Genomic DNA, 11,716 nt, shown 5'->3' with positions numbered 1-11,716 from the left:
AACCTGGACCTTTACACCTGCTTAAACTCAAACGATCTCATTGATTACTCACCTCAGCTTTCTTGACCAGCCTCTCAAGAATCAGATACCTTTGAAACTCGATCATATACACCTCAAATACATATCTTGCCTTGTCCTGATCACTCACCTTCATCTAATATCCTCACATCGAGATCTTACACCTTGAATTCACTTGACTAGAAGTTTTTAGCCCTCCCACAACTCTTTCAGATACTCGGATCACTTATCTCAGGTGTAGATCAGTATCACACATTCCTCAACATCTTGTTTACCATGGATACCTCTCTGAATCGATCGAATAGGATCTATCATGACCTTGAGTACCTATATAAGGACTCTTCCTTGAAAGCCTTTCAACTTCTAAACCACTATCAACCTCACAAAACTCGTATTTACAAGTTTGTACCTTGTCTCATTATCTCTATCAAACTCTTTGATAACACTCGAGCAGATTTGTTAACATGATTCCTTTCCAATTACTTTATCTTTGAACTTGCTCTTTAGAAAACTCGTACAGATACCTTTCAACCTTCCTATACAATCTTACTTGAGTATAGCACCTCTGCTTGATCTTTCCCTAAGCTCAGTCAACATCAGGTCAGTTTTTGTACCTCCTCTCTGTTCAACTTCATCTATAAGACGTACCTCTTATGACTTTGAGTCTGAGACCATGTGTTCTAACCTTTCAGACGATTCGAATTGAATCATCTACCTCTCCTACAGCTTTTTACCAGCTCTAACCAAGAAAAGAAACACCCGTAAGCTTCTTTTTGTCACGATCCTTTGTCAGGTTGGTGTATACTGACTTTGGTCATTTGGTATAGGGCTCAAATGGCTCCATCCACTCCTGCTTCTCGACGAGGATCAGCCCTCAAGAACTCTGGGTCTTCCAGGAAGAACAGCCCTCACGTCACCCCCTCTGGTCACTTACCACGTAAGGTAGCCCGGCTCTCGGCCTCTACCAGCTCCAACACGATGGCTGTCGATGAACCAACCACCTCTAGTCAGCCTACCCTCATGGACGACGAGCCTATGGGTCCACCTAATACCCAAATCACGGCCTCTTCTGCTGAAGATCCCTCCCAAGCAACCACTGTGCCTGCTGATCCTCCTGTCGATCCTCCTACCAGCTCAGTCTCTGTTGCTAATCCCTCTAAGCGTCCTTTACCTAGCTCTGACCTCTCTGAGACTGGTTCTGACTCAGACTCAACTGCCTCATCCGACGATGGGATCTCCGAGGATGAGATTGAACAACCTGCACCTCCTACCAGCGCGCCTGTTGTACCTCGAGTCATCGACGACAAAGTCGAGATCACTGGTGGAACCTTGCCTACCATTCAAGGTATTCCTATTGTGGAAAAACCCTACCGTAAGTTGCTAACTACGAGTTCTTCTTTGGTGATTTATGCTAATCACATACCTTGCTATTTTTTATTGTAGCCTCACCTGGACACCTCATCCTACGCACGCCTAATCCTGCTGAGGACACGGCTAAGTATGCGCTAGCTCCCACCTCTAATCTTCCGTATGAAGTCCGCTTATGGTGGAACCATTACCACCCCGACTTTGTCACCTCTGCCGACAATCAACTCTGGGCCATGGTGGTTCTTCTTGGAGACTTCAAACGTCAACTTGCTCCATTTGAGGTGATCTCTGAACTCCTCTCTCCCTATGTCAATCACGTCTCCCAAGTTGTTGGCCCTGGCAACAACCGCTTCTTTGTGGTGCGATTTCGATCCAGCACAACCAGAACTCGCTTAACTCGTAAGCAAGATCAGTTTGAGCGAGGTGTCTTTGTTCAACAATCCGGAAGCGTCAAGTCTGCTGTCCTCCTCTACGGTTTGGATCATGTCTCGACCTCAACCCCTCGTATGTCTAGCCTTCTCCTCCAAGTGACTGGCCTACCCTTCCACCTTCACCATCGTGTTATCATGAAGGAAGTCTACGGTTCTTTATGGAGCCAACCTGCCAATGATCACCTCTCCATCATTGAAATCCGCGAGCTCTCCTCACGCCCTCTCTTCACCTATCAAGGAGGTAGAGTCTTTGAAGTAGTCTTCAAACCTGAAGCGATCCCACGTTGGTTTCGACACTTGTCTCTCAAGGATAAGTACTTACCTATGGCTGGTTGGGACGCTCGAGGACGCCAAACTCCTCGAACCTTCAACTCTCACTGGAAGTATCTTCCCTCCTGTCCTAACTGTATGGCCTCTGCTCCTGATGCAGGTCATCGTCCCTTCTGTGGTTACATCACTATCCGTGACGCCTTGTGGTTGAGACACACTCTCAATCGTTCCTCTTCCGCTCCTTCTACCTCTGGAGTGACTCCTACTCCTCAAGTTACTATCACAACTGTCTCTGAGAACCTTGTACCCACCACCATCGAACGATTGGGTTCCTTCACTCGTCAAACTTGAAGTTTATCAGACTGCTCTTGATTGTAAGACTCAACAATATTACCAACCTTCACCTTTGTTTGAACTGCTACTAACATTGTTCATACTACTTTACTTCTATAGATGCTCTTTCAATCGATGCATCTACCTCAAGACTTCTCACCTTCACCAAAAAGAAGGATTGTCTCCCTTTTCAAATCGTCTAAGTCTTCTTATAGGTTGTTTTATAAACCTTCTTTCCTATATGCCTTGTTTTTGTGTGCGATTAAACCTGCTTAATTCTGTTGTTCAGCTCCACCTTATAAAAACTCACAACTGCCTTCTAAATCGTTGTAGCTCAACCTTGTCCTGTCCTCTTGGTATCCTTCCTTTTCAGACTTGAAGTCCTTTCTTCGATATCTTGCAGATATCCTCTTGTGCGCTTTTGACTCGTCCTGATTCTGTTTTAAGTCTCTTGTCTTATCTCAAACCTGCTGCTCTATACATGTATGTGCGCTCAAATACAAGTTGTCTTGGCTATGTTTCCTTCTATACTTTATTATAGTCTACTGCCCGGAGCTATCAATGTCTCCAATGTAAATAAGACATCAAAATTGGTTTATCTTAATACCTTCACGTGCCTCCTTTAAACCTGAACTTAATATCACTTTGACCAAACTTGACTTGAATAAGTCTTTGACTTTGAGATTAAAAAGAAACAAATCTACATCTTAATTATAACACATTGTTAAATAACCTTTACAAAACTTGTACATATACAAGAATATCTTCATTCTAAAAAGACTTTACGCATTTAAGCCTCATCTTTGATACTTATCACGCCTAATGACTTGCAACAAGTTGAAAAGACCATGACGTGGATAAAGACACGTACCTCAACACTTACATAGACCGGTAAGTACACCTTTGTAAACACGGTATTAGTACTTGTAACATACTATACCTTTACGTATGGAGTAAAATTACGTAACCCTATGAGAAACCTACAATCCACCAGGGTTTCCTTTGAAATTTGTCAATCTACGCAAGTTAAACCTAACACACTTTGTCTATATAAAGTAACACCTGCGGCCCAAGAAGACGTTACTTCTCAAACCACACTGGATACACATTCATAAGCAAACCTTCCACTCAAAGAACCTCACGACTTGAAGAGTCATACCCTTCTTCCGCACAAATCAATATGTGGACACCTTCAAGTTAATGTCTATTGAAGACACTCATACTCGTACCTCAAAAGGTAAAATGCGCATAAAGGAATCTTACACCTCAACTTCTCCACGTGTGGCGCGTACTTCCCGTATCACTCAACTCAAGAACCTCACGACTTGAAGAGTCATACACCTCTCTCACGCAACTCAACAGGTGGGAACCATCATGCTAATGTTTATCTCATCAGCATAAACTCACACCTCGACGGGTGAAGTGCTCATAGACGTATCCAACCTGGTACACGTCAACTTCTACACCTACGGTAAAAACCTTCCGTATCACATATGTTGGCAACATGTCACATCCTACAAGTGGGCACTTATAGTAACCTGCGCAAACTTGCATGAAACCATCATGCTCACTAGTAGGGTGTCTATGACCACATTCCACTACTCCCCCTCTCACCTTGATAGAGATCTTCTCACGGACTTTTTGCCGGGATTAACCGTCCCACATAATCCCGTGCCCTTCTGGTGTCTTGACGCCACATAGAGATGCGCCGTGTATCTCGAAAAGCCGTGAGAGGGCTCTAAACATCTTACTCAAATGCAACAATGAAAGAAACATCCTCTAACTACTGTTGTCCGGGATTGGGTGAAATGGGCCCCGGCCCCGAGAAGGTTGTGGAGGGACCTGTCTCGTACTGCGAATTACCTCCGCCAGAAGAGGTCTGTCCGTCAAGGGGCACTTCTGGGACTAAAGTGACTGCGGGAATCAAACCTCCTTGCTCCCTGAAGGAGGATGTGTCAATGAATAATGTTACTTTGGGGGTTGGTCTTACTTTGGCTCCCCAGGAAGAAAGACCAACTACAGCTACTGGCGGACCTAGCCGATGCACTTATGTGATCGATACCTCAAGACTTGAAAGTCTTCCTCATATTGAAGTCAATACTAATACTTCATCACACCTTAAAAGACGTACTGGTCTTCCACCTCTGGGTACTGACGCCCAAACTCATACCACCCTTGAAAAGGGGAAATCAAAGGCGCCCAATGCCTACAACTTTGCTACTGCCAAGCGTACGCAGGTAGTAGACGAGTCCACCAACATCTTTGAACGACGAGTTCCTAAACCTAAAGAGGATACCATTATACAGAATGGTCGAACCTACCGCAAGTTTCCGTCCAAGACGGATATCAAGCTCACCGGCAAGCAGATGCGTGACCGCCGCCTCCTTAAGAAGACTCAGAAAGAGATTTCGGAAAGAAAACAAAGTCGGATTGATACCCACTATGAACACCACACCATCAGACAAAGCAAAAAGAAGCGTCTTTACATCACAAGTGACATTGGAAATATCCTCCGTCACACTGACCAACCTCCGGCTGATACGGAGGGACCTCCTACCACTCAAAGTGGAATCCCAAACAACCAAAGTGTTGCGCCATCACAGGATGCGAATACGCACCCTACTCACGACTTGCGGGAAGTCAACTCTGGGATGCTCACCACTAACGCCCTGGTTACTAAACTGAAAACCAAAACTGCTACCTCCTCTCGCAATAAAGGAAAAACCTCTTCACGCTCCCATAAAGTGAATCACACCTCCGGACAAAATGATATGTCTTCCCAAACTAGTGATGCCTCATCCGCCACAGGTCAACAAAATCAAGGAAGCACTCAAACTCAGAGTACCGCCTCCACAGCTGGAAAGTCAAATAGACCCTCCTACGCCTCAGTAGTAAAACAAAATCTCACTACGACGCCTCAAATACTACAAAGTAACTTCTCCTTGACATGTAAAAAAGGTGTCAAACAGGCAGAGATCAAGTATAATCTCAAACACTCGGTGAAATTCACTCTCAATAACACGGGCAATTGTACCAGTGTTGATGTCTGGACAGTCTTACGTCAAAGACTAACTCCTGCCCAGTGCCAGAAAGTGGTGGGCGTCATGAAACGAAGTAATCCGTTTCAACAACCTGCGTTTGACATATGTGTGTCACCCGACATTGCACCTGGTTTCATCAAAATGATGCAGCTCACCCCTCGAGAACGCCCTCCGGGCATCCCCCTGTTCTTCAGCCGAAGTACGAAGAAACCCAAACGTGGTAAAAACACCCACGACTGCTTCAACATAGCCAAATGGCGTGTCAACCTGTACAAGACATATCGTGATGATGTCCCTGATTTCAAGGTATCCATCAAACCTCCGGAACCTTCCTCTGTACCCACCAGGTATACCTCTCTCCTTGCATGGAATGCCAATGGCTTCAACAAGAAAGCCACCCTGCTTGCATCCCTTGCGGAGCAAGTCACCGCCGGCATCATCGTAATTGGCGAACACCGCAGGACCAACATGAGGTACGAACCCAAACTTGAAGGTTACAGAACCTACTCTCACCCTGCCGGACCTGGCTTCTACGGATTATGCATGATGGTCCGCAATGACATAGGTGCTTATGAAAAGCCTATGCCCGATCCTAGAATACAACACCTTGTTGTCACACACCTTGAGCCTGACAGTCTATGGCATATCTTTGGAGTCTATCTCCAATCTGGTTCCAACAAAGGACAACACCGTAAAACTCAACTTAAGCCTGTTTGGGAAAAAGTCAATGCTCTTCTGGATGAAGACCCAAATTGCAAGATTGCAATTGGAGGAGATTTCAACATGACCTCCATACCCCTTGCTCAGGCTGCGCTGAGACACACTGGCGGACGTATGAGCATTAAAGAATGCTGCGGCTCCAACTTAACACGCCTCGTCAAGAGAGGTCGCCCTAATGACATTGACCACTGGTTGATCTCTCCCGCCTTACAGGATCTCACCTGTAAAACTAAAGTCAGTAGACAAATGTCACTGCAGTACAACGGTGTCAGTGATCATGCCGCCATCAGTATGAAGATTCGTAAGAAATACGAAAAACCTACACCTGCTGCGCTAAAGTGGGATCTCAAACTGTTAAAAGGTCATGCGACAGATATCCTTACTGATGAAGCGTGGAAGACATTTCCCTCATCAGGAACCCTTCAAGAAAAGAATACTGCCTGGATCTCTAACCTCGTAGAGTCCTCCACCAAATGGGGCGCTGTTAAATATGCAAAATCGCCCCGCACTACACACTTTCCTAGAAAAGTGGCCAACCTCATCAAAAACGCCAGAAAGACAAAGGCAATCTACCAGGCGGCCCTGGAGAAACGGACCCCGCTTGACGAACTCAATAAACTCACCAACTACGCTGAAAAAGCGGGTAGACTCGCACAAACTGCTGTAAAGAAGTTTGAAACCTTGCAAACCAAGAAGAGGGCGGCACAAACTACCAAACATCTCGTAGAGAATGAGATGCTTGACTTCCACGCAGCTATTAATGCCGCACTTCCAGATCACCTAGGCAAACGTAAAAGCCACCCTATGCCCTGCAAAGATAAAGCTGGGAACATCTGTGTCACCAACAAAGACATTGCAAAAGCTGAATATGAGCACTTCAGCACTCTCTCTCAGGATAAAACTGGTGTCTCTCAAGATCCCACTTATTGGGAAAACCTCACATGTGATGACAAGAAAATCAAGAAACTACCTATTGGGGGTCCCATTACCTCCCAAGAATTCCTCACAGCCTGTAGCAGGCTCAACAAAAATGCTGCACGAGGTGATGACAATGTTCCACCTGTCATATTCAAGGAAATCTTGAAACTTGAAAGGGCCCAATATGTTGGCTCCCATCCTAAAACCAAAAAAGATAAGAAAAAATCATCCAAGAGACCTAAGCTCTCAATCCTCCAATGGGAAACACCTGAAGCAAAACAGGTCAATTCTCTAGTGTCACGTGTTGAAGACGACACATACGCTGCTTGGGAATGGGCTGAAGAACCCCTTTCCGCACCCGTCAAACGGAGAACAGATCCACTCCGTCCCTTGTTTGAGACGCCTGCTGGGCGTTTCTACGACCCTCTAGATCACATCTATCACCCTATTCCTATCCATGATATGGAAACAGACCTTGAGACGCCCGCAGGTAGGCAGGCACTCGACATCCTAAATACCATGTTTGAAGATGGTACCCCCGCACCTGGTGACTTTGAAAATATAGTCATCTCCCTAAGCAAGCCTGGGAAAGACCCCATCAACTTGTCCAACAGAAGAGGTATCACACTCTCCACCGCCTTCTTAAAAGTCATCATGACCATCCTTGAAGAAAGGATGAGCTCATCTCTGAATGGGGCAAAGTTCTTCACACCGGACCAAGGCGGATTCCGGCGTCTCGAGGAAGGAATGGCTCAATTCCTTTCACTCACTGAGGTTGTACGCAGACGCGCCAACACTGATAAACCTACATATGTCCTGTACATAGACTTCCAAAAAGCTTTCCCTAGTGTGCCACATGAAGCACTCTGGAAAAAACTCCGCCACCTAGGCATTCCTGATAACATTATCACCTTTTTAGATACTACTTATAAGAAGAGTACCTTCCGTATGAGAGTTGGTGACGAACTTTCAGAAAACTACCCTATGGAAATAGGCACCAAGGAAGGTTGCCCCCTCTCACCCCTCCTCTTCATCATCTTTGTAAATGATCTCTTCAAGAAACTTCCCGGAGTACTTGTACCCGGTATTGACAAGGGTCGCTATCGTGACACTGGTAAACTCTACGCAGATGATGCGGCCGCCTTCTTTGATAATCTCGAAGATCTCCAAAAAGGATGTGACCTTATCACAGCGTGGGTGGAAAAATGGCAAACCCTCAAAATAGGCCACGCAAAATGTGCAGTGGTCATGCACGGTGAAAAAGATCCCGAGCTCCGAAAGGCTTTCCTTGATAAATATGGGAACCCTGAAACCTATCCTGGTGATAATAAACATCACTTCACTCTCACAGATGGCAAAGTGTATGCACAAGCCTCTTACAAATACCTAGGCATTGACATAGGTGACAACCTTGGGGTGGGCTATGACGCAGAACTTGCCTATACCATCATCTTATCCAACAAAGTCAAAATGAAAGTTGGTCAGCACGGCGTCCTCTTACGAGATAAACGCAGGACACTTGCAGAAAAAGCTTTTCTGATCAAAACCTATGTCTTATCCGCAGCCCTATATGGAGGGGAATGGATTGGGATGAACCAGACTAGGACATCCATCATACAAAAAAGAGTGGATAGAGCACTCCTCCTTGCTATTGGTGAGAAGCCAAATTGCAAAACAATCTGTCCCGTCAGACTTTCCTGGGAACTTGGTGTCCCTTCTGTTGCAGCTGCTTGTGCAGCAGCACGCTACCGCATACATGCAAAGTCTGCATCTATGAAAACTGACGCATCAGACATTTTATGCAGCGCAACTCAGGCAGGTAAAAAGAAAACCTGGGCATCCATCACCCGCGCAGAGACCGGACGCGCCTTTGCAGCCGTCTTTCCTAAGCGAGTGAACCAGTACTCATCCCAAGCGGATGAAGAACATGCCAACAAGGAATTTGTAGTTCCCAGAATGATCATCAAGGGCTTGCAAGCACAAGCCATTGAGTACCCTAAACTTATCCCAAAGACATGGATAACAGCTAGTGGAAATAATGATTCTGCCACCAAAATCAAAAATGAAATGTTGGCCGTAAAGGCGTACCAATGGGCTAAAGAACTTACTGAGGCCAAACTCCAGGGTCCAATCTCACAGATGGATTACGAAAAACACGAATACGGCCTAACTCGGAATTTCCAGAAGGCAGCTCTCAGATACCCACATCTCAAAGATGGGGTCCTAATCCTAGTCAAGGCAAGATTGGGCATCCTGCCCCTTGCAAGGACACAATATAAAGCCCATGAAGAGGCAAACTCCTTAACAAGCAAAGCATATCTGTTTGGTCAATCAACATGCCCTCTCTGCAAAGAGAAATGGAGGGAAGGCACCACTCTAAAGGAAGAAGATGAACTTTCACATATCTTCCTCAACTGCAAAGTTCTGCAAGAACAAAGACAAGAACATCTCCAAGAGATTGTCCTGAAACTTCGAAAATCAGATGAAGTTAAAGCCTTGAGTGAGTTGAACTCACAAGACTTGAAAGTTACAAACTTTCTGTTGGGTGGGTACGGATCAGCATCAGGGCCTATCGTGGGAAGTCTGAAGGATGTCTTACGAAAAATGAAACCGACACGGCGGTTCATGTTTCTGTGGCAGCACGGGTATGGTAACATAACCGGTATTCAGCCGGAAAATATGGCGTTGTATGGATTTGTCCCTGTGGCTAGATTCCTGAAAACAGCTTTTGGGTTATACCAAAAGTCAATTGATGGTCTCTATGATGCTACACCATTTGAAACAAACACTCTGGTAGGCATGATGTGAAAAATAACGCTCGTGTCACATCCTTTGTGATTATTACATCTGGCCGAGGGACTGTAAGGTCTATGGCAACGTCACGCGCTGTGGAAAGGGAGTTTACCGAGTAAGAGTCTCGAGTCGTCGGCCTTTGGAACAGGCAGCTCTAAGGGTTGATTCCCCTTTAGAGTCGTGGGATGAGTGTTTCCGTAATTCAAAGCTCATCCTCGGACGTATGAAGTAACATTGTGGTATTAGAATGCCCCAGGGTTCTAAGAAGAGATCACATGTTCAAGCATATTCTACCCACAAGGAAAATTCAGATGACTTAAAAATCATTTGAGGCGCGTCTCCGAAAAAAAAAAAAAAAATAGCTTGGTTGGCTACGGCTGACTAAAGCTTCTTAGAGGGACTATTAATATTTAGTTGATGGAAGTTGGAGGCAATAACAGGTCTGTGATGCCCTTAGATGTTCTGGGCCGCACGCGCGCTACACTGACCAAGCCAGCGAGTATATAACCTTATCCGAAAGGATTGGGTAATCTTGTGAAACTTGGTCGTGATGGGGATAGAGCATTGCAATTATTGCTCTTCAACGAGGAATACCTAGTAAGCGTATGTCATCAGCATGCGTTGATTACGTCCCTGCCCTTTGTACACACCGCCCGTCGCTACTACCGATTGAATGGCTTAGTGAGGCGTTCGGAGAGCCTATAGGGTGCTGGCAACAGTGCTTTACTGGTTCAAAGTTCTACGAACTTGGTCATTTAGAGGAAGTAAAAGTCGTAACAAGGTTTCCGTAGGTGAACCTGCGGAAGGATCATTAATACATGTTGAGCGCACTTTAATGTGACTCTTTGTATAAACCATTACCCCCCAAACCCAGAGGTGCATTGTGGCCCGTCAAAAGGTTAGCAGTGTATCAGTACGTATCTCAAAGGCAACTTTGATTTACATTACCCATCATTTACCCCCATTTACACTTAAGAAGTTTTAAGAATGATAACCATAACTATATAACTTTCAGCAATGGATCTCTAGGCTCTCACGTCGATGAAGAACACAGTGAAATGTGATACGTAATGTGAATTGCAGAATTCAGTGAATCATCGAATCTTTGAACGCACCTTGCACCTTTTGGTTATTCCGAAAGGTACGCCTGTTTGAATGTCACGAAACCCCCCTCGGCCCTCATTCTTTCTAAAAGCATGGGGGACGGATTCTGAGTGTTGGCGTGTCAACGCCTCGCTTCAAATAGATTAGCACTTTTGGATGGTATACTATTAGTTCAAAAGACGTACTTGATGTTGTATTTATATTTCATTGAGGCAGTCTTTGGTCGCTCCGACTATCCGCTAATAGGGCAACTTGAAGAATAGCTTCCTAACCCTATCAACTTAATTAAGTAATTAATTAATCTTTAGACTTCAAATCAGGTGGGACTACCCGCTGAACTTAAGCATATCAATAAGCGGAGGAAAAGAAAATAACTATGATTCCCTTAGTAACGGCGAGTGAACAGGGAAAAGCCCAAATTTGTAATCTGGCACTTTTTACAAGTGTCCGAGTTGTAATTTGTAGAACTGTTATCCGCGCTGGACCATGTACAAGTCTGTTGAAAAGCAGCATCATTGAAGGTGAAAATCCTGTAGATGATATGGACTACCAGTGCATTTGTGATACGGTTTCTAAGAGTCGAGTTGTTTGGGAATGCAGCTCAAAGTGGGTGGTCAATTCCATCTAAGGCTAAATATAAGTGAGAGACCGATAGCAAACAAGTACCGTGAGGACAGATGACAGGAACTTTGAACAATAGAGTTAACAGTACGTGAAATT

The 11,716-nt window shown here is 45.1% G+C and overlaps 4 protein-coding genes across 4 annotated transcripts; all 4 read left to right on the top strand.

Annotated features, from left to right (window-relative positions):
- Positions 1–294: 294 nt before the first annotated feature.
- On the top strand, positions 295–2,438 carry MELLADRAFT_90078 (uncharacterized protein; the record flags this gene model as incomplete). The annotated part of the gene is made up of 5 exons (XM_007413031.1): positions 295–476; positions 526–618; positions 711–779; positions 846–1,390; positions 1,462–2,438. 5 exons carry the CDS (start codon positions 295–297, stop codon positions 2,436–2,438), a joined length of 1,866 nt encoding a protein of 621 aa, XP_007413093.1.
- A 497-nt stretch (positions 2,439–2,935) lies between these two features.
- MELLADRAFT_90077 (uncharacterized protein) lies at positions 2,936–3,535 on the top strand (the record flags this gene model as incomplete). Its single annotated transcript, XM_007413032.1, has 3 exons — positions 2,936–2,992; positions 3,308–3,311; positions 3,375–3,535. 3 exons carry the CDS (start codon positions 2,936–2,938, stop codon positions 3,533–3,535), a joined length of 222 nt encoding a protein of 73 aa, XP_007413094.1.
- Positions 3,536–4,228: 693 nt separating this feature from the next.
- MELLADRAFT_90076 (uncharacterized protein) lies at positions 4,229–5,355 on the top strand (the record flags this gene model as incomplete). The annotated part of the gene is made up of 2 exons (XM_007413033.1): positions 4,229–5,311; positions 5,353–5,355. 2 exons carry the CDS (start codon positions 4,229–4,231, stop codon positions 5,353–5,355), a joined length of 1,086 nt encoding a protein of 361 aa, XP_007413095.1.
- A 6,017-nt stretch (positions 5,356–11,372) lies between these two features.
- On the top strand, positions 11,373–11,624 carry MELLADRAFT_90074 (uncharacterized protein; the record flags this gene model as incomplete). The annotated part of the gene is made up of 1 exon (XM_007413034.1): positions 11,373–11,624. One exon carries the CDS (start codon positions 11,373–11,375, stop codon positions 11,622–11,624), a length of 252 nt encoding a protein of 83 aa, XP_007413096.1.
- Positions 11,625–11,716: the final 92 nt, after the last annotated feature.

The sequence above is a fragment of the Melampsora larici-populina genome (assembly GCF_000204055.1).
Source record: "Melampsora larici-populina 98AG31 unplaced genomic scaffold MELLAscaffold_34, whole genome shotgun sequence".
NCBI classification, from domain to species: Eukaryota; Fungi; Basidiomycota; class Pucciniomycetes; order Pucciniales; family Melampsoraceae; genus Melampsora; species Melampsora laricis-populina.
The sequence above is the reverse complement of the archived record's forward strand: the minus strand, read 5'-3'. Positions and strand labels throughout refer to the sequence as shown.